This window comes from Taeniopygia guttata, chromosome 15 (genome assembly GCF_048771995.1).
Source record: "Taeniopygia guttata chromosome 15, bTaeGut7.mat, whole genome shotgun sequence".
NCBI lineage: Eukaryota > Metazoa > Chordata > Aves > Passeriformes > Estrildidae > Taeniopygia > Taeniopygia guttata.
In genome coordinates, this window is record NC_133040.1 from 86,527 (window position 1) to 108,662 (window position 22,136).

General features: G+C 43.8%; 1 protein-coding gene and 1 long non-coding RNA gene across 11 annotated transcripts in view; one reads left to right on the plus strand and one right to left on the minus strand.

Annotated features, from left to right (window-relative positions):
- Positions 1-20,936, minus strand: part of MORC2 (MORC family CW-type zinc finger 2) — a 51,579-nt gene extending 30,643 nt beyond the window's left edge. For 3 of the 10 annotated variants that reach the window (XR_012058358.1, XM_072935993.1, XM_072935995.1), the window contains exons 1-7: positions 20,438-20,791; positions 13,891-13,944; positions 12,402-12,436; positions 11,382-11,450; positions 3,019-3,109; positions 1,376-1,484; positions 10-169 (exon numbers count right to left, since the gene is read on the minus strand). Coding sequence is in view for 9 of the 10 variants with exons in the window: in XM_072935993.1 (XP_072792094.1) it covers positions 10-169; positions 1,376-1,484; positions 3,019-3,109; positions 11,382-11,450; positions 12,402-12,436; positions 13,891-13,944; positions 20,438-20,523 (604 nt within the window). In the remaining variant the exon portion in view is untranslated. The other 7 variants (XM_072935994.1, XM_041719484.2, XM_041719488.2 and 4 more) reach the window with 7 other exon arrangements.
- LOC140685130 (uncharacterized) lies at positions 20,903-21,706 on the plus strand. The gene is made up of 2 exons (XR_012058361.1): positions 20,903-21,040; positions 21,462-21,706. It is a non-coding gene; the product is annotated as an uncharacterized lncRNA (long non-coding RNA).
- The last annotated feature ends 430 nt before the right edge of the window (positions 21,707-22,136 follow it).

A 22,136-nucleotide genomic window follows, 5' to 3' on the forward strand; every position in this document is an offset into this window, starting at 1 on the left:
CACATGTACCTTTCTCGCCACGTATCTTACTGAACTGGTCCATCACTTCCCGTTCTGATTTGAAAGGGGAATACTTGTAAATGAGCTCCGTCTCGATAGCAAATTTCTCCATGTTGTCAGTCACAGGTTCACGGCTCCATGTATTCCAGGTGGGTAGAGGAACGATGACCTGCAAATCCCATTGTATTGAGAGTGACTCAGGCTCTCCCACTGCAGTCAGCCCCTCCTGCAGGTCATGGTCCAGTGACTTACTCCTCCTGACAGCCCCCTAAGTCATCATGAGAGCCCTCTCCAGCTCATTCAGTAGTTTGCATGTCTGTCAAATGCTCACAGACCCTCTTTGCCAGCCTCTGAGTTGCCTTCTTAAAATACGTGTCTCAGAGTGAACTATTCCCAAGTCACATGTATGGTACTGGCTACTCACACTCAATGGCCTTTTTCCCTTTCCCATGTAGCAACTTTCACAATACTAAAAAAACCCACTCTGGCTTAATTCCTCTCTTGAACTCAGATATCCTTCACTCATATTTATCCTGGTATCAGTCTTTGATTTTTTAAAGGACGCTAGCAAGGTGGTTTCTGCCATTTAGAGTAAAAATATAGATACAATTATAAACTGCAGCTGCACATCAAGGACACAAATCTCATTCCAGAACTGTGGTCAAGCCAAAAAAGTAGGCAGAGCTGCTGTGGGAATTAGACTTACTTTACTCTTCCCAACCTGCTTCAGTCATAGGCTTGCTATCAGCATGCACTGCCCCTCCCCAGCTTCTCTGCACAGGTCCCTTCAATCCCCCCCTCATACTAGAAGAATGCTTTCTGAGATACCACCCCAGTACAAATTTAAATTAGCAACCTTGCCTTGAACAACAATGCCTGTGTTATCTATTAAAATATACAAGGTTTTCATAGGTAGAACTACACTGACTTTTTATTAAAAATCAAAAATATCTGTAAGAAGACACACCTTCAGTTAATGACCTGTGGGTAGCAACTTCGAACACCTTTAATTCTCTACACAAAATCAAATCAGAGCAGTAAAATTAAATACTTCTCAAACTCAAATTTCACGGGAAAAGGAAAATGCAAGATGTCTGGGCATGCCCTGAACTTAGCATAAGCACATCTTTAAGTGACTGAAACAAGCCCTTCAAACTTGCTTCCTCTTGAGAGATTTCTCAATTAGAATTAAAACCAAAAGGAAAAAAAAAATTGTTGACTTTGCAGAAGCTCTACAGCATAATGCCAAAAGAAAACCATACACTGATCCCACCAGAGTCAGAACCAGCCCTGACAGACTTTTCTGTGAGAGCTGGGCAAATTCAGATGAGGCAGCATTCACTATATTAGTTCATTACAAGAAGTACATGCAAACCTCGTCGATGCCTTCTTCCTCATGGAATGTCCGTGATAAGAGGAGGCAAGTCATGGTGCTATCTTTCTTTGTGAACAGGATAAAATCCTTCCCAATCCGCATGGAACCCCTGTAGACAGAGGTCAAACTGTGTGTTACACCTGATGTACCACACTGCTCAGAATGCAGGCCACATTACTGAGCTTTCTTCCCATTGTGTTCAGTTATGAGATGCCAAAACCAGAATTAGGCAGAAGGGCTGAAACTACCATTTTTCTCTAAACATCTCATTCCTTTTAGAAGGCATATCAACCTGGGCATTTTCACAATGTTTCAAAACATTTAACACCAGTCACAATGAAAAGGTGCACACCATTGTAGACTCATGCTATGTAGAAAATTTAAACAAAAATATAAAAAAAAAAAAAAAAAAGACAACTGAGGTGTGGCAATAACCTTCAAATCTCTGAGCAGAAATGTCAGTGAGAAAGCAAGCACATTCCTCATTTCACTGTACCCAGAATCAAGTGCAGCAGTCTGGAGACAGAAAATTATTTTCCTAACCTAACTAAAGCTTTACTGACACTTCAGCTAAGGCAGCTTAGCAGCTTGTTGTCACAAAAAGGGACAGTACCCTCTTCCTCCCCACTCACCTATCCCAAATAGTGTCTTTGCCTCTTCTCTATCTTCTCTACCAAGTTATCCTGTTACCAAGCTCATTCAAAACACCTTAACAGGTAACAATTAACATTGCATCGAAAGAAGTATTGGTGTTACGTCAGCACATTTCTCTTCAGACTGGCTTAAGTCCATACCACAGCGATACCACAACCTACCTTTCGCATGCTGGGGCTTCAGGCAGCATTTCTCGGATGTAATAAAGTCCACCTCTTGCTCAAGGTTAAGAAAGGACAGAGATCTGTCCTGGAAGCATACAGTCAGGATCTGGGATCTGTCCTGCACTGCAGCTGAACCGACAGTGTCTCAAGATCCCCTAATTTTTCCCCTCCAGGTTACAGGGTCCCACTGATTACCCAATAGGATGCATATTATCAAGCCACATGGGGGAGCACAAAACGGAACAGCTGCAGTAAGTCACAAAGCCCTGTAACTTTCCCAAAAACACAGCAAACTTCTTCCTCTTTCCTAGCAAATCCACTCCAACCAGTAGGATTCCTTTCCCACATGTGCTCCTCTGCACTTAATCCTACTTCTCATTGCTTCCATCATTCCCCTTCTCTCTGCATTTTTTGGTTTAAGTCCATCTGCTTTGCACCAGACAACTTTCCTGTTGGGAGGCTGCAGCACTATTTTGCTCAAATCTTACTACCTGGCTGTAACAGGGAGATGACCATTTTGTTTCCAGCTCTTCCATTATTTTCCCCAAGCTCTTACCTGTACCCTCTGCCTTATGCAAACACAGTGCCAAATCACTATCGTCAGCTGTAGAGAGCCTTCTTGGCCACTGGAAATCTACAGCAGATGTTGAGAGAGCTCCTGTCTACCAAACCACGGGATCTTAGAGTTCATCTTTTTTTTTTTTTTCTTTTTTTTTTTCTTTTTTTTTTCTGGGAAAAAAGCTACACACCTCTGAGCAAAAAGTACATCGATCACCTGGACTATGACCTCCCCAGTCTCAGGAGGCTGGCTCTTGTTGTACGTACGATTTCAAGCCGTTCCCATACTGCCCGATTTGAGTGGACTCAGGTGATCGCTTGGCTGATTTACCAAACTGGATAACACTGGCAGCTTCATCTGCAGCAAGAGACAGGGAACAAAAAAGCCTTATTTCAGTATAGAGACACACACAGACACATCTTTTAGATAGAGAAAGAAGGTAACCCCTTCACCACTGGATATAGGCCAGAAATGAGGCCAGAAGCCCAAGATGAAGCTGCATCCTGAAGCTGTACTGCAGAGCCCTGTGAGATACATGCTGCTTGAGGGCACTGATGTAACCAGAAGATTTGTACAGGTGCCATGATGCTGACAGAAAGAGTTTTAGGATTCAGCCTAGTTCACTGTCCCATCTGAACTGCATGAAGATATTTCTTTTAAAAAATAAAAAAAAATCCGTAAAAATGATCTGTTGCGTCCACCACAGTTGTTAATTCTCATAAATTAAGACCCTAAGATGCAGTGGGTCTGTGGTATCCCATGTCCCACTGACACAACACACTTGAGAGCACTAGAGCATAAGTCAGGACTATTTAAAAGGTCAGGAATCCAGAATAAACACTGCTATTTCTTCACAGCGCTGAACTGAACACTCTGGTTAATTAAAGCACTAGTAGGACACAAGCTAACTTTGGCAGCAGATTGCTGTAGCCCTGGCAGCAGGACAGCTGGGGAGAAAGTCAACATAAGCAGGTCCTACAGCAATTAGCAGAGGATTTCATTAGCACAGGACAAAATGAAAGGACACAATGGCTTTACAGCTAAGAGGGTCTGTCATTTTTAGTTCTAGCCTTTCTATTGTTCAAGGGATAAAGCCTTTTAACATCACCACTAGGACAGAATGACTCCTTTCCCTTCCCCCAAGAGACAGTAATCATTTCACCAGAGAGTTTACTGGGAGAAATAAAGTTTAATTCCAGAGACAAGGAACACAAAGTGCGTTAATGTCAAGGCTAAAAACAAACGTATACACAAGCTATAAGGGAGCACAAAACATCAGTCACCCCACAAGGCAACTACAGGGAGGCTGAGTCCATGGACAAGCTAAATTTCAGCATGCAGGAGACTCCCACAGGCCTATTGGCACTGACCAGTTTTACAGTAAAATATTCAGTATTAACACCATTGGTCTGACATGACATCACTGAGCTGGTGTCAGAATGCCATTTTCAGTTGAAATTATATTCAGATCTAAAGACACAAATACAGGAGAACATCTGTACAAACACCTCGCTGCCTCAACGGCAGTAGTGCCTCAACGGCTTCTCAATGGAGCTCCACAGCTATTCCAGAAACAGCTTTGGACTGGATAAGGGTACCTTTGCCTTCCCTGTAGCTTATTGTAGTAATTTCTAGCCAAAGAAAGATAACACTGGAAGGTCTTGTATTTGAGATCTGGGTAAGGATGTCAGTGATATAATGATCATCATCATCATCCGATTATTATTATTCTAACTACTATTACTATGTTATTTTTAAAGCTTGGTAAGGAAAGTAGATAGGGCATAATAAAAAGAGAAGGACTAATGGAACCTTTTTGCTCTACAAGCATTTTTTCAGTAACTATTTTTAAGAAACTTTTAGGAAGCCTAAAATGGCTAAAAAGTAATTATCCAAAGCACTTCCCCTCTCAGGAAAGGTGACCAGATGATTTATCATTCAGTGCTGGATGTCTGAAACCACCCTATTATGACTCTTCTTTCAGGTCAGAGGGATGAAGGTGATGCTGAGCAGAGGGGAATGTGAGGTAGCACCTCTCTACAGGCTGTCTTTAGGAGAGATTTAATACTTATATCCCACCAAGAATCAAGACACAGTTTTTTTTTTTCCCAGCTCTTTATAGGCTCTGGAGGGTGTTTCACTTAAGGCTATTTTAGTCACACTATTTTTGTTTTGTTGTATCTCAGAGTTACTGGATTTAAAAAAGCCAAATTCCCCAGCAATAAAAATAGGTGAGGGTGATCTATGCAGAACAAAGAAGAGAAAAAACAAGCTGGAAAAAATTCACTCAAAATGGCAGGATTTAATTCATTACCTGGGGGAAATTAGCCTAAAGCTAAGTTGACCTTTCCCGAGGAGAGGGGAACAAGGGAAATGCTGTGAGGTCTTTTGTCATTGTAACAAACACAGGACACCAACTCCACATGGGGTAATGACTGGAAACAGACAGTGACTGACAAATTGCTTTGACATATGTTCCTGTAATTTATTTTTAAACTCTGTTAACTTTAGAGGAAATATAAATGCTTAGGTTAAACATTTAACCTTAAACAAGGTTAAAGAGACGTTTTCTCTTGAGAATTGTGTAGACTACTCCCCTGAAAGTGGCCCCCAAGAGTCACTGTCCACACACACAAGTGTGTACACACTCTAAAAGTAGGAGTTGGTCTAAACTCCCACTAAAGTTGGAGTCTAAAGTTCCAGTTCCCCACCACTGTGAGCCTTGGATAAACAGTATTTTTAAAATACAAATAAAGCAACTGCTAAAATGCTACATACTAAACACTAAAATACTAATAAAGCAACCAAGACACTACTACTTAATTAACTGCTTCCATTAAAACAAAAGCTGTTTTGAGCTTCCAAACTTCAAAAATTCAGTTGAAAAAAAGCAAGACCTGATATATTTGCTTCAATCTCTCAAAAAGCAACAGAATAAGCCCTCTTAAAAAGTATCAGAAGCCAGACAAGGCAGGTGACTGGGTTAAGTCTGCAAAGGTTTACAAAGGCAAGTCACACCTGACTGATTTGGTCAGCTTCTACAAGGCAGCACTTTCTGTCCATATGAAGAGAGTAGTGGGTGTTGTTTGGATGGACTTCAAGAAAGTGTTGCACACAGTTTAACACAGCCTGTTCCTGGACAAACTGGGGTCAGACCGGGCAAGTGGTATACAAAAAAAGTAGGGAACTGGCTCATGGTTCATGCTCAGAAGTGATCATCAATGGTTTTCACTCCGGCTGGCAGGTTGTCACAAGCAGAGACACCAGGGACTGACGCTGTGCCCCACACTGCTCAACATCTCCATACAGGATCTGGACAGTGGGGTGCTTTTGAATCCTCACCAGTTTTGTCGATGGGGGTAAATTGGGCACATAAGGAATGCTTTCTTAAGACACCTGGACCAGCTGAAATAATGGGCAAGCAACATTGCGTCTGAAGTTCAAGGGAACTGCAAAGTCTTCCACCTGGAATCAAATAACCCAAGAGCGCGGCACAGACTGGAATCTGCAGGTTTGGAGGAACAGCCTTGCTGGAAGGGTCCTGGTGGACAACAAGCTGAGTATGATCCAGCAGTGTCCCACAACAGCCAGGATCCTGGACTGTATCCACAGGGACATTGCCAAAGAGATGGAAATGTGATTATCCCACTCAACTTTGTGTTTGTCAGGCCCTACATGCTGTACTGTGTCCAGTTCTGTCTGCTCAATTCAGGAAAGATGCAAACAGACTGAACAGGGTACAAAGGAGATTATCAGAGGGCTGCAGAAACTGCTCTATAAGAACTAGGTCTCCTTCCTTGAGAAGAGGGGGCCCAGGGGGAATCCCATCATAGTACTACAGTACTTGAAGGGTAGCTACAAAGGCTACCCTTCCCTAGGAGCCACAAGAAAAAGAGGCAATAGATACAAGTTGGACTGGGAAAGGTTTCTTCTTAAAATAAGTAAGACATTTTTTAGAGATCAATCAGTCATTTAATCAATCACTAGAACAACATCCCCAGGTATGTGGTGGAGTCCCCATCACTGGAGAGACAGGGTGCTAAATCATCTCTTCCCTTTCCCAGGAAAGGCTGGAAGAAATTATCATTGAGGCACTTTCCAACCTGAGCACTTCTGTGACAAAAATGCCAGGTAGAGACTTATTTTCTTCAGTTGCTTAAGAATAAAACTGCAGTCACTTCCTAAACTAGTTATTATACTTTCTCAACCTACAAGTTGATTAATTGAATCATTCAACCTGTATTTTGATTCTTTAAATTCACGCAGCACTTCCAGAGCCAGGCATTAGGTAAAATTTCAAGCCTGAGTGGTGATTTCACTGATAGTATGAGAAATCTGATATGCTGTATGAGATCTACTGTTTGGTTTTCTATGGACTCCTATGTAGTTCCTTACAAAAGAGCCAAAGTTCTGGACTATTATTGCCTTATTGCCTGTATTGGGGGCAGAGAGTATTTACTGGATAATGATATATTTACTAATATTGAAAATTAGAAAAAGGCTCTTCACCAAAAGGGTGGTCAGGCATTGGAACAGGCTCCTCAGGGCAGTGGTCATGGTCTCAAGCCTGACAGAACCCCAGGAGCATTTGGATAACTCTCTCAGGCACAAGGTGGGATTTTGGGGTGTCCTCTGCAGAGCAAGAAGACAGACTCCATGATCCTTGTGGGTCCCTTCCAACTCAGAAGATTCTATAACTCTGATATCTCTCTGCAGGACATGGTGGTTCCTTTGAAAAGAGCTGTCCTGTAACATCACTGAATCCTTGGACCTTATGATAACTCATGAGATGTTTCCAGCTTGAGTACAAATGTATTTTGATCTTGAGACCACACAACCCAGAGTGATCATTAAGAGAACCAATGCAGTGAGTATTAAATGCAACTGTAGCAGGAATCACTTGACAAACACCCCTAATGTTTAGAAATGAGGAGTTGTCATTTGTCTTGCTAATCAGAAGCCATCAGACAGAGTAATCAAATCTGACCAACTGCCTCACTATATCCTTCTGTTTTCAGAGCCCGACAGACAAATCTAGAATTGCCCAAGACAGAACAAGACCAAAGAGAACATCAACAAAACAGAGTAACACAAAGAATGTGTTACTGGAACAGTTAACTTGAGCCCTTTAGCTCTTCCCTCAGTTTAGAAGTGCCGAGATGCAACTGGGTTTATTCTCTCATCATGCCCAGATGGCACTATATGCAGCCTTCCAAGCCATCCTTCCAGCTGACTTGGGAAGATCCCATGCTAGCATGGACTCCAACAGCACTACAGCAAGTCATGGAGGTATTCTTTTTAACAAGTCAGCTTTGTGTATGATAAAAACAATTTTAAATTAAAGTTATCACGCACAAAAATAAAACACTCCCAAGATCCATGATTTCTGTTGAAGCAAGGTCTGTATGGAGGGAGAAAAGTCCAATTAAAAGTTTTCTGCTGACATCTCTTAAAGTCAGAAAGGAGATCTTCAGGGTATCTTTAAAATTGGTAGACCCTGCATTATGAGAAATTAAAGCTCATATCTCTATAGCCAGGGATGGAACCAGAGAGCTCCATACAGCAAGTTTAAACAAAAGACTCTCCTTAGCTGCTTCTGTCCATGCTGACAGGCAAACAGTACAGCACACAGAGCTTCCACCTGGCTGCCCTTGGTCAAGCAGCAAGACAATCAAAGGACATGAATTACGTGGCATTTGCTATATACAATGCATAGCGCTGTGAAATACCCCTGCAACGCACAGTATCTGCAAATCTTTACTGAGCATTTCAGGGTATCAGGATAAAATTCTTCAACATTTAGCTGAAATATTAGTCTAAAAAAGCCACTTAATAGCTGTCCTGGATAACCCAAATATTATTGTATTTCATATCTATCTGTGCCCAAATTTGAAAGTCTCTTTAAGACCCGGTGGTGTGGCCAGAATCAGAATCACAGGGTTCTGATTGGGGGCAGGTGAGTGTCAAGTTCTTTAAAGTCAAGGCATTCAGGCAGACCTTTTTCTCTCCCCTCACAGTTTTTGCTCAAGGCAGAGGCTCTTCCATGGGCATTTTTTCCCTCTGTTTCTCTCTACCTCCGGAGGAGGTTGTTTCAGGTAGGTTTTCTGTGCTCACAACAGTAGCAACTGTTGCTACAAAATCGGACACTATTTCACAGTTGAAAACTGTTTCAGGGTGAATTTTGCAACACCTGCCTGCAGCTGTAGCACGGTGCTAGGAGGAGTGAAGAGGCCCCAGTCCCTGCAGCTGCTGCAGCTGCCAGCAGCACCCAGCTGATGCGAGAAGTCACAGAGTCTGAGTTGGCTGCCCTGCTATCCTCTGCCAAGACGAAGGTGAAGTCCTTCCACAGGTTCTAGTCCTTGATGGAGTACCAGCTGCTAGAGCGTGCCAGCTGTGTACACCAATGGAGCTGCTGCCCCAGAGAGATAAGAGGGAGGGCTGCTGCCATTTTCCCTTTGTCTTCCCGCATGTGGTTGTCCACAGCAAGTGTCATCTTGGGGAAAGATGTCACTCTACCATTTTGAGTTTCTCTTTGTTCCCAGGAAGTCCATGACATTTAGCAGTTTTGTATCTAGTCATTATTTACTGTTAGTTTGTGCCTGTTGTTGTTTTGCTTGTTAGTAAACTGTTATTTTTTCACTTATTTTTACACATTTATTTCCTGTGGAAAGGGATTGGTTAAAACTAAGGGGACATAACTCATTTCAGAGCATCCCCCTTCAATTGTCTTAAACCAAGACAATAGTCAATACTTAAATCCCATTTTGTCACAAAACCAGCACTACAGAAGCAATAACTGTATAAAAGCTGCCATGAAATTCTGTGGTATTAGAACAGACATCTGGCACCTTCCAGAGAAACACACAGTTTTCAACACAGATAGAGAAGGTTGTATTTTCCTCTCCCTAATCCTAAGGATTATCAGAAGGCCACATTTCAATCTCATAGCTTTTTTTTATGGATGGGGCTTTACTGTTTCCTTCAGTTAAACCGGTGGCAGAAAAGTACTCTTGGGAGACACATTTAGCATCCTTAATTGTATTCCAAAGAATATACAGAAGGTACCTAGATTTCAAACCAAATTCCTTAATAGAAGTCACAAATCTGTGTATCAAAGCACATATTAAATTGAATGAAATGCTCATATCTATATGGGTTTGGGCTGGGACAGAGTTCAATCTCTCCATGCTAATTTGCATGGGACTGTATTTTAGAGAAGAGTGTTGCTAATACAGGGCTTTCATTAGTGCTGAACACAGCTTACACAGCATAAATGTCTTTTCTGCTTCTCAAACTGCACCAGCAGCAAGCAGGTTGGGTTGCACAAGAAGCTGGGAGGGGACAAGTCTGGGATGGCTGATCCCAACTGACTCAAAGGATAACCAAACATTATCATAAAATCCCAGAATGGTTTGGATTAGAACAGGCCTTGAAGACCATCTGGTTCCACCCCCTGCCATGGGCAAGGATTCCTTCCACTAGACCACATTATTCCAAGCTCCATGCAACTTGATGTAGTGCTCACCAGATAAAGCTGGGGAAGAAGGAGGAAGAGGGGCACATGTGGCCTTACAGCATTCGCCTTCGCAAGTCACTGTTCCACGTGATGGAGGCCTGCTCTCCTGGGGGTGGCTGAACACTTGCCTGCCCATAGGAAGTGGGGAATGAATTCCCTGGTTTGATGTGCTTGCATACACAGCTTTTGTTTTCCCTACTGAACTGTCTTTATTTCAACCCATTAAGTTTTCACATTTTACAACCTTCTGATTCTCTCCACTGTCCCAGTGGAGATGGAATAAGCACCTGTGTATGGCTGAGTTGCTAGCTGGGATTGAACTATTAAAATATCACAACAGGAACTTAAAGTACTGAGGAATCAGTGCAAAAATGTTAGTTGTTGCTTATTTACCCATTTCCTTTGTCTTCTACAAATTCACCTCCCAATTTCACCTAATTTTTCTGCCCTGTGCGGAGCTCCTCACAGGATGACTTACCAGTCCTCAAGACTCAAAGGTGGGTTGACGATGCTGCTCATTGATGCTAAAGTAAAGCAGAAAAGCTTTTAGCTTTCTCCTGCTAGATACAACACTAATTTACAGCAATACTTACAAGGCAGAAATACATTTGCTATATTCTCATATTACTGAAGTTTTATATTGTCCAGTATTGATCTCAGACACAATGTCCATGATGAAACAATGGCAAACTGTTTTCAAAGCAGAACCTTAATTTCTGCCATAGCACACCTTCTGGTTAGAGTTGAGATACACCAATCAGCCACATGGGGAAAAGGTTTATGCCATCAAACCTTGTACTTGCTCCCCCTTCTTGCTCCACAATTCTCCCTTCAGCCCCCAGGCCAACTTCAGTGTACTGAGAAACTTCAAGCCAGGCTGAAACAACTCTATAATGCAGCAAAACAATTTTCTTTTGACCAGATTAGTTCTCTGCAATGGAAGAGGTAAATGGTTTGATATGTATATATGGTGTGAAAGAGCAAGTGGAGAGGCCAAAACATGTATACAGGCATGGAACATGTCCTTTTCAATGAAACTAAGCTGTTAATTCAACTTAAACCACAACATGAAACCTCAGCTTGCAAATGCAGATGTAACTTTCTGTCACTTACTTGAATCCATTCCTGTTCCATCATCCAAAAAACATAATATGAATCCACCCCGTAGGTCCTCTCGTCGCTCTGCAAGAGAAGAAGTAGTCACAGCTCCCATAAGCAGAAGTTAAAAATTCCATAAAATGGGATCGGTGTTAACAACAAAAGTAACACAACAAATAGGACTTTTAAACCTGCAATATGGCTAAGCTGTAAGAAAGAGCACCAGATTTTTGTTCCAGGATGACTAAGAATTCTTCACTACAAAACTGCACTATAAAACTGTATTGTGTCAGTGGAGTTTTTTAGCATCCACTACAAAGAGCAACTCACTTCACCTGACCTCAGATGAAGGTTGACTCAATTGCTTCCCCGAGATATTTGTAAAGGCATTCCTTTTTGAAAGACAACAGGTACTATGGCACAGAAGAAATGGTAGAACAATAGAATTATTCAGGTTGGAAAAGACCCTTAAGATCATCAAGTCCAATCACAAATGTAACACAGCTGAGTTCACTAAACCATGCCCCTAAACACCAGATCTAGATATTTTTAAAATATGGGTAGATAGTGACTCCCCCACTGCCCTGGGCAGCCTGTTCCAGCATCTGACTACACTTTCAGTGAAGAAATTTTCCCTAATTTCCAATCTAAACTTCTTCTGGCACAACAGTTCCTGTCACTTGTTACCTGGGAGAAGAGCCCAACTCCTACCTGGCTGCACTCTCCTGTCAGGGAGTTGTAGGAGCAAGAAGGCCCCCCACAAACATCCTTTTCTTCAGGCTGAGCCCCTCAGCTTCCTTAGCCACTTCTCATCAGACTTGTGCTTCAGGCCCTTCTTCAGCTCCCTTACCCTTCTCTGGACATGCTCCAGCCACTCAATATCTTTCTTGCCTGGAGGGGCACAGTACTGACCCCAGGATTGGGAATAAGCACCCTCGCTCTTATTCAATCCAGGACAAATACATATGCAGCCTAAATCTAAGTTAACTACTGACTTAATTACAGACATGCAAGGAAGCAGCATGCATGACTTACCAGTATAAATGTCTATTCTCGTGGCATCTGCATCTCTACAAAGAAATAAAAGCACAATTGATATCCAAACATTAAACAGAAATGAAGCTAAAAATCCAGGCATACACAAGCATTTCCAAAATAATTGGCTGTAGAGATCAAAGTCCACAGAGGCCCCACAGTCATCACTGACAGAAAACATTGTTCTACATTTGGCTATTTGAACCTAAACTCCTGCATAAGACAATGCTAGCACACAAACAGTTATGGTGACAGGAAGTACCACTGGCATTCTAACAAAAGTCATTCTGGGGCTGGGAATCAAATGAGTACATACTTCTGAGCTCCCTCCTGTACAAAACAAACAACACCTATAGTTTTTCTGTCGAGCTGTCTACAAAAGGTTTAACTCCACATAAAGCTTCATTCCAATACATTCAAGATTGTTACAGGAAACTGTCATTACAAGATCACTGAAGTGAGGCCCTTCACACACTGCATCCTCCTCTGTATTTGAAAGTACAGCATGTACAGCACTACTTCCCTCTTCCCTCTTTGTTTGCTGACTGGAGACATGGCGTTATAGAGCTGTAACAAAGCCCCACCTGACAAATGCCATAGCCACTTCGCTTCAATTTTGCACCTCTAGCCCAGCCTAGCTACTTCTTCCCAGAAAACAACCTCTCCATAGCCAGAGGGGAATTAAGAGGTGAAGGGAAAACCACCCCCAAAGACCCTACTTTTTCTTACCTTGTTGCAACCCTGAACACAGCACCAGCTCACATGCGCATGCACACACACACACAGAGCTGATTCCTTAAATAGAAGCTTTCCAACTCAAAAATGTCCCAGTTTCAGCTCCTTACATCACAAATGCACACTGTGACAAATCACATTTGAGAGAAAACAATCCCAAAATACTTCCATAGTGCTTCATGACAGTACTTCCTCTTGCTCAAGACAAAAGCACACAAGACTTGGGAGGTCGCTATAGCAGGGATTCCTCCCACACACAGGTGAGACAGGTGGCCCAACACCTGCAATTTCCAAAGATCATATCTCTTGAAGTGTCAAAATTCCTTCAGCAGTTCTTGCTCTATTTTTCTGCATCCCACTTCTGATTTGATTTTCATTGTCATGTTTGATATTATGATTTTTAGATATCAGAAGAGTCACAGCTCCTGTAATATTTATTTTAGCAATTTCTTTAAACAAAAAAGGCAGACTAGCTTTTTCTTCAAATCTGTCTTGTGTCTGCTATCAATTTCCTTTCCAATACAAGTTGTACCAGGATTCATTCAAACATGTCTTTCCAGGAATAAATTTTTTTAGGGGGTTGATGTGGCAATATAAGATGAGCAAGTGAAATACTCATACATAATTGCAGCAATGTCTTCTATTTTCTTGTAAAGTCTACTAGAAGTGAAAATTGCTTAAGATCAACTAATACATAGGTGAATTAAATCTTAACCAAAGTTATCTTAGAAATTAGGCAGTCTCAGGTACATACCTGGCATTATCTACAAGTTCAGCAAGGGCTCCAAACAAGAACTCATGAGTAGTTCTGCAATGAAATAGAAATCAGCAGAGTTACACCAACACTTAAAAAAAAGAGAGACCTTTAAATAAACAAGAATCTCAACTACATTTTAAACAAATCCAGTCAAATGGGTACAACACTGTGATATGGCTGACAGCAGACTAGGAACGAGTGATTTACTGTCTGCCAGAGGCAGCCATGCAGCAGCCAGTCTGCCCCAAATTGCAGCTCACTATGGTCTCAAACATATCGCAGCTACACAGATATGATAGAGAACGTGATGAACCGATGAACCACCCTACGACCTAGTCAACAGTTCATGGAAGTTCTTATACAGCACAATAACAGGTCTTTTCACAGCAACTAAATACTGCCTGTAAGTAAATATGGCCAGATGAGGATTATCATAGAATCACAGAACAGTCTGAGTTGGAAGGGACCTTAAAGCTAACTTCTTTCCAATCCTCCTGTCATGGGTAGGGACACCTTGCTCCAAGCCCTGTACAATCTGGCCTTGAACACTTTCCAAGGATGTGGTAGCCACAGCCGCTCTGGGCAACAAGACATTAACAACATTATGAACAGGTGAGTCTCCCCCTGCACACAGTCCCATTGCAGAAGTTATTTGTGACAGAAAAATGTTTCCAGATCCTGGTTAACATCCAGCAGGTGCACCTGCTACTAATCCAGAGAAAGAGTCTTCTGACACCACTGTACCACATCACTTTCTCAACTTAACACTAAAATAATGAACCCAGCTACCACTTCAGCACAATCTCAAGAGACATGTTTAGTTTCCAGCCTCGTAACTGCCACCTCTTTTAAGCACCTCCCATTTGGAAGCCATTAGTTATATGCCTCAATAATTGAAATAATACAGAAAGTGAGACAAACTTAAGCAGCTAATAAAAATCATTATAATATACTGTCTGTTGACATAAATGCCATATCTCCACTTCATGCCCAAGCTGGCAAACTAACTTCAAAATCTAACAATTTTTTCAAACATAGATGAGCCACATCCACCATAAGGTTAACAGCAAAGACATGGAGAAACAGTTGATGGGATTTGTTACTCATCTAGGTTATTCAATGAAGAGACCAAGACCTCAGAAACCAGTTTTATCAATATGTTTCAGTTTGCACAAAACCTTCACATACAGCCAACAGGTGACCAAAAAGAAGGTATTTCTTCAAATTTTCAGCCTTCCATGAACAGACACATAGGTACTTCCCACACATAAAATATATAGCTGTCCACACTGTTAATAACCATAAAAAAACCTTCCATATTCATCTTCAGGTTGATCACATTGAACCCACCAACCCAAGCTCCAGTCAGAGCAAAACACATCAGGCTTTAAACTTATCACTAAAACCATGGGAACAGAGATTTCCATATCTCCATTCCCCTGTAGAGACAAGACCAATGGGAACAGTGTTTAGAAGACTATCTACCTAAATCAAAAAGCTTCCATAGAAATACAATCTTGGTGTTCCTTCCTTTGAACAAGATTTCCTGCTGTCCTGCTTTCAAAAGGGATAGAGTTAATTTTCTTCTCAGCAGGTGTTAGTTGTGTTTTGGATTTAGTGTGAGAATCTTGTTGATTACACACCAATGTCTGGTGCCAAGTCATGCATACCAAAGTCAAGGACTTTTCACAGTCCTGTGCTAGTCAGCTGTACAAGAAGCTGGAGGGGGAGCACGGTCAGGGCAGCTGACCCAAACCAGTCAGAGGAATATTCTGTACCACAGAATGTTCTGCTCAGTCTACAAACCGGGGGAGCTGGCTAAGAAGGGCCAATCATTCTTGGGGGACAGGCAGGGCACAGGTCAGTAGGTGCTGAGCAATTGTACTGAGCATCACTTGACTTTTCAGGCTTATTCCTCTCTCTCTTTTTCCTATTATTATCATATGTTTCTTCACTCCAATATTTGAATTGTTCTTATCTCAGCCCATGGGTTTTAGTCTTGTAGCATTCACCTCCCCATTCCACTGGGGAGGTGAGTAAGCAGATATGTAAGATGATTACAGATTTCAACTGTTCTCTTGAGTTTACAAGAGTCTATTCAGTTCCACAGATCAACATCACAGAATTTTATTTAGGAAGTAATCCATAAGTGAATGGATGCTTTAGCACTAGTAACTATGCTTTATGAGCACCTTTTACTCCACAATTTTAGGAATACTTCAAAGAAAAGATGCAGATAAGATACAAATAAGGATTTCCAAAGAAAGATGATAGAACAAAATAATTGATAGCATAGCTATAGATAGTAAGAAAGGCAAAATAAATTACCTCCACATAGCCTGACACTATTGATCTTGACCATCTCCCAAAACTCCAATCTCTTGTGCTGACACAAGCAAAGGGAAACCTTACTGGAAACCCTGCTACAAGCCAGTGAAATTCACTCCGGCTATTTATCACTAACAGAAATGAATATATACTATAAAAATCATCTATTCAATTTATGAATTTGAATACACTTGTCAATATCTAGCTTAAATCAGATGAAGTGCTTTGGCGTGATTTATTTAGCTAATCTCGAACAAACCCATGGTCGTCTTGTCTTACAGTCAAAAGTGCCTGAAATATTTCACATCCATCATGATTAACCAGTGACCATTTCTCACACTTCCTCAAAAAAGTTTGGGATTATTTTACTTGTGACACAACTTTAAAAAAACGTGACAAACTGTTGGCAAAATGAAGCCTATCAGAATTTGCAAGTAACCTGCAAACACAGTGAGCTTATTTTAGATAGGCATCATCAGAGGCAACAACAACATGCATCAGAGTATCCAAAATACAACTATTACTGCCATACAATGGGTGAAACAACATATAGAAGGGAGTAAAGTAGTATCAAATCCATAGTGTCAATAACAGCTCATCTGAGTAGATAAAGACTGGCCTGGATCATCTCACAGTGTGCATCTCCCATTTGAGCCAGCTCCCTGCAGAACTGGAGGCCTGACAAGGAATCTAAAATGGGAGTCCAATGTCGCTATAGGACACGAGAAAGCACAACGCAAGCCACCTGCCACTTTGCAAGGTAAAAGAGGAAGTTTATTTTCTGACTCCAACTTTTATACTTTTCCAAAGGTGACAGTGGATTGGAGAGTGAATGGGCCACCTCTCCAAAGACATTGGACAAACCACTAGTACATCAAGTCTCTCCACCCCCATGAAGGAATGCAAAACAACACATTATTTACAGAAACTGTGTGGGAAAGTTTTCCAATAGAATGTAAACTCAGAAGGCTTTAGAAAAACTCAAGAATCAGGGCGACAGTCCAACACTGGCAATTTATTGAAATATAGATGACAAAGGCTCAAGTTAGATGGCTCTAAAACACGACCAACTTCAAACAGCACTACAAAAAATAATTTGGAGTAATGTCCCAAGGGAAGAAAAACTTGCTTTGTGAGAAGTTACTACAGGAATCTCCTGCTTGAACCTAGTTGGATTCCCCTCTGCAGACAAGTACCTAATTAGTAATGAGACACTTAAGACTTCACTTTTCTTCTGAAGGAGGGCACATCTGGGAAAATGTTTTATTTTGGCACATGCACCAGGAACAGCCATTCTCTAAGTAATGCACTCTGTTTCGGTCCAAAACAGACAAAAAGCACAAGAAGAGGGAATTTCAGGGGAGTAGGGAAATATTGTTGGGCTGTTATTACTAGTTTTCTTCAAGTCCATAATTTAGTCATCTTGAAGTCTATCTGAGTGACCTTCTTCTACTCCAACTGTATTCACCGGGACAATTCTAGTTACACAACAATACATAAGTTGCAAGCTAAAGGCTACCTATTGCTAGAAGACAATTACAGGTCCTCAACTTTTAACAAAATCATTCTGTTTTTTATTATAAATATTCAAAATACGCAAATACAAATTGGCTGGTCTCTGTTATATTTTTGGCATCATCTCAATGAGTAACTTTAGAAGTATCTTAAAGTTACAGCATTTGTTATGGAAAACCATTGGAAAGGCAAGCAGGTGATGCCAGAAAGTCGTAAAACAATGCACATGTAATTTTCATGTGCTTATGCACACTGATTTTCATTCTAGGGTTTAAAAGTACTTCAGCATAGAAACATAAGGGTTGGAAAAAAACCTTTAAAGGTTATCTAAATCTCATCTCCAGCCATGGGCAGGAACACCTTTCACAAGACCAAGTTCCTCCAAGCCCCATCCAACCTGGCCTTAGACACTTTGAGGGATGGGGCAGCCACAGCTTCTCTGGGCACCCTGTGCCAGGGCCTCCCTCACTCACACAGGGAAGAACATCTTCCTTTTATCGAGTGTGAATCTACACTCTTAGGTTAAAGCCATTGCCCTCTGTCTCACCACTACAGAACTTACTAAAAAGTTTGTCTCCACTATTCGTCAAGTAAAGCACTTGGAAAAGCACAGCAGTAGTTCTACTTTTAACAAATATTGCAACTGAATCGATTCATATAGATGCTGTAGATGCTCTGGCTCCACGTGCCATCAGACATGTAAGCATTAAGCTGCCATTGGAAAGATCTGCTGCAGGTCCTCAAGCTCAGGGACCTGATCAACTGTCTCCTGTAAAGCACTTCAGACTGAGTGCTCCGAGTTAGACATATGGAAACTTTTCTGAAAGGTTGTAAGAAGGAGGGTGGGGCGGGGGGGAAAAGCATCATTTTCTTCTGCACCCTAGCAGCCAGATGGTTGGTCTTTCACTGTAATTTAAAGAACTTCCATCTCCTTGACTATGAGAACACACTCAGCATTGAACTAGAATTTATCCAACATAGGATGATCTTCCTCAGCAAGAGAGCAGTCCAGAGGAGACCAGTCTCCTATATCAAAATACCTATACTGGCCTTGGGTTGATTTGGGGATTGGCTCTTTTTCTTTTTTGCTCATTTTTTTACTGGAGGAGCAGGAGAGGTTGTTTGTTATGGGTTAGTTTGGTACTTTCTTTGTTTTTATAATGACTTCCATTACTCCCATTGCCATTCTTCGGGAAGCATGTCACTTATGCACTGATTTCCATATCCTCAAGAGGCTCTTTGCTGACGACAGACAAGGAGTCGTGGCTTTGACTTATCCAAGCACTGGCTTCCAGCTCTTTCCAAGAATTCAGTAATGCAGGTGTTACTGCACACATGCAGCCCACCAAAAGCAGACAGCAGCGTAAGCACAATGACAACATGAAGTAGCTTTAATATACATGAGAGCAGCAGCAACAACAACTCGGTCTTTAGCACAGGCTTTATCTTCTTATGAAGACTGACAGAATTCTGGAGCTTTGCAGGCAAACACAAGCTGCTGACAGAGCACTGCCATCTTCTGCACGGTCTTCTTATCCATAAAAAACTATTGTCTTCTGGAGCTGGACATGAGAATTTCACAAATCAACAACAGCACCATAACATGACTCAGTATTATCCATCTTCAGGCACCAGATTGTTCAATCCATATACAACTGCTACCAGCCAAACTAAAGAGCAGACGCAAATGTGACATGGAGCCATTACTAGGTTTATTTCCCTGCTCAAAGCCCATTACTTTCCTGATTCTGAAAATCAATGGATTGTAATGGTCTTCACATACGTGAGATTAGTCTTAACTGCTCTTGCATTGCTCCTGCAGATGTATCTCATTACCAACAAAACCAGACACAAATCCTTTGAAATCAAGTTGCCCATGCTTCTGTGTCTTCTTTAGACTGCTGTAGACCACTGTGATCCTTCACATATTGAAAAGGTAAACAAAAAGATAAATCTGCACTTTATTTATTCTTCTATTGATGGATAATCGTAAGTCAACTCTTCCACAGAACATCATCAGATAATCTTATGCCTATGACCAGCTGATCGAAATGAAGCAAATGCCAAGTGGTTCCACAGAGTTCTTCCAGTTTGGGCAGAATGAGCTCTTCCATCTCTTCAATACATGCCATTACAAGGCTTAGGAGCAGCAGGCAGGTGTTGATGGGCGCCTGAGCCCGCTTAAGCGCTGCTCCCTGATGGTGCTTCTCATTTTCTAGATATGCGCCCACAAGAAACTCATCTTAAATAATGGCTTTGCCTCTTCTCAAGAGGTGTTATTTTGGGGGATTCACTGGCGACATGCAAATACCTGACTGGAAAAAGAGTATCATAATCCTGTTAAAAATAAACCTGCAAAACACTCAGTCGCGCAAAAAGCCAGATGCTGCAGAGGGATGGCAGCCAGCATGACAGTGCATACCCACTGTTGTGCAGAAGTCCGGCCGTGTGGGCCTGGTTGCCCAAGGGGCCTCCCCGTTCCTCCTGGGGCCTCTTGTGCCCACACAACGGCTCTCCGTGACCCACGCACCTGCCCGAGATACAACAGCCGGTCCCCGGAAGGACCACGAAGCGTCCGGCCGGGGGCAGGGGCCCGCTCAGGCCCACCGGCCCGCGTGGCTTCGGCCAAGCCTATCGCACTGAGCTGGGGCTCCGGGCAGGCCGGGTGCCGCGGGCCCGCCTCACCCCAGCCGGTACTCACGAGTTGGTGTGCAGGTATTCGAAGGTAAGCTGGGCTCGGTTCAGGCTGCTGTAATTGCCCAGCGACATGGCGGCAGCGGCCGCCATCGGGCCTGCGCCCGCGCCGCATGCACCGCCGGCCGCGCACGCCTCAAGCCCGCCCCGCCCCCTGCCGGGCACGGCCCCCGCCGGGTGAGCAGCCGGCACTGCGCTGCGCTTTGTTGTGCCGTGCCGCGCCCCGCCGCCCCCGTGCGGTGCGGTGCGGGGTGCGGTGCGGTGTAGTGCGGGGCGGGGTGTGGGGCGGTGCGGTGTGGTGTGGTGCGGGGCGGGGTGCGGTGCGGGGTGCTGTGCGGTGCGGGGTGCGGTGTGCGGTGTGGGGTGTGGGGTGTGGGGTGTGGGGTGTGGGGTGTGGGGTGTGGGGTGTGGGGTGCGGTGCGGGCCTACTTTGTCTCCCCCGCGCTAGGATCGCACCCTCCGCTGCAATTGCATCGGCAGGGCGGAGCCACGCGGCTGTCCCCCATTGGTCAAGAAGAGGCACGTGACGCAAGTGCCTCGGCGCGGCCAATGTGGGCTCTGCGCCGCCGCGTGACGGGCGCGCGCGGCCGGGCGGGCGCGGCGGCGGTTGGTGAGTGCGGTGCGCGCGGCCGCGGCGGCGGGTGGCGAGCGCGGTGCGCGCGGCCGCGGCGGCGGGTGGCGAGCGCGGTGCGCGCGGCCGCGGCGGCGGGTGGCGAGCGCGGTGCGCGCGGCCGCGGCGGCGGGTGGCGAGCGCGGTGCGCGCGGCCGCGGCGGGGCCCTTCGCGGGCTCCTCTTTCTCCCCCGGGCTCCGTCCCGGCGGCAGCCCGAGCGCCCCAGCGCCGCGGGACCGGCCGCCGCGGTCTCCCAGGGCGGGGGAGCGGCTGTAGTGGGGTCGGCCTCCGCGGTGAGGTGGCCTGGGAGCGGGAGACCCCTTTGACCCTGGGCGAACTGGCCGGAGCCGGCGTCCTGATCGCCGCGGTGCCGGCGGCGCGTACGGAGCGCATCGGCTAGCGGTGACTGCCTGCTGCCAGGTTGGAGTGGGTGAGGTCCGCCGGTCACGAACGCCGGGAGCGGCTCCAGGACCCCTTTGGATGGAAGGATCCCGCCGCTCGTTTCTTACGGAGGCTCCGCGCGGATTTCGGCGGGTGTCCGTACTGCTCCGCTGGTGAAGACTGCGAAATGACCGAGAAGTGACTCCTGAAAGTGCCCGTACTTGCAAAAAAAAAAAAGAATGTAAAGGGTATAAAAATTCATAAATATTCTTGCTTTGACTGTGTGCTTTTGGTTCATCTTGAAATGTGAAGGGATTGAGCTCAGAGGCTCTTACCTGTCCTGAACCGATCATTTCCCTCCATCCCCCCGCAAAATGCAGCCTGAAAGTGGGAACCCTGAAGGCCAGGAGTACTTGTCTGAGCACCTAACTTGTCCGGTGGAAAAACACCCCCAGTCGTTCTTCTGAAATGGACACTTGAAACAGCATGGCTATGTCTTGGATAATAGGAATCTGAACTTAATATCCAAAATCTGAAGGAATTCAGTTTGTGCAGAAATGATTGTGACATATTTCTTGTTGAAGAACGTCCAGCAAGAATGAAACATGTAAGATTGCAGATTTTAAAAGGATAGACATTATTTGATACGTTATTTATAGGATACTAAAGGGAAAAGGTAATGGTTTTGTTAAGAAAAAGACATTTGTCTGATCA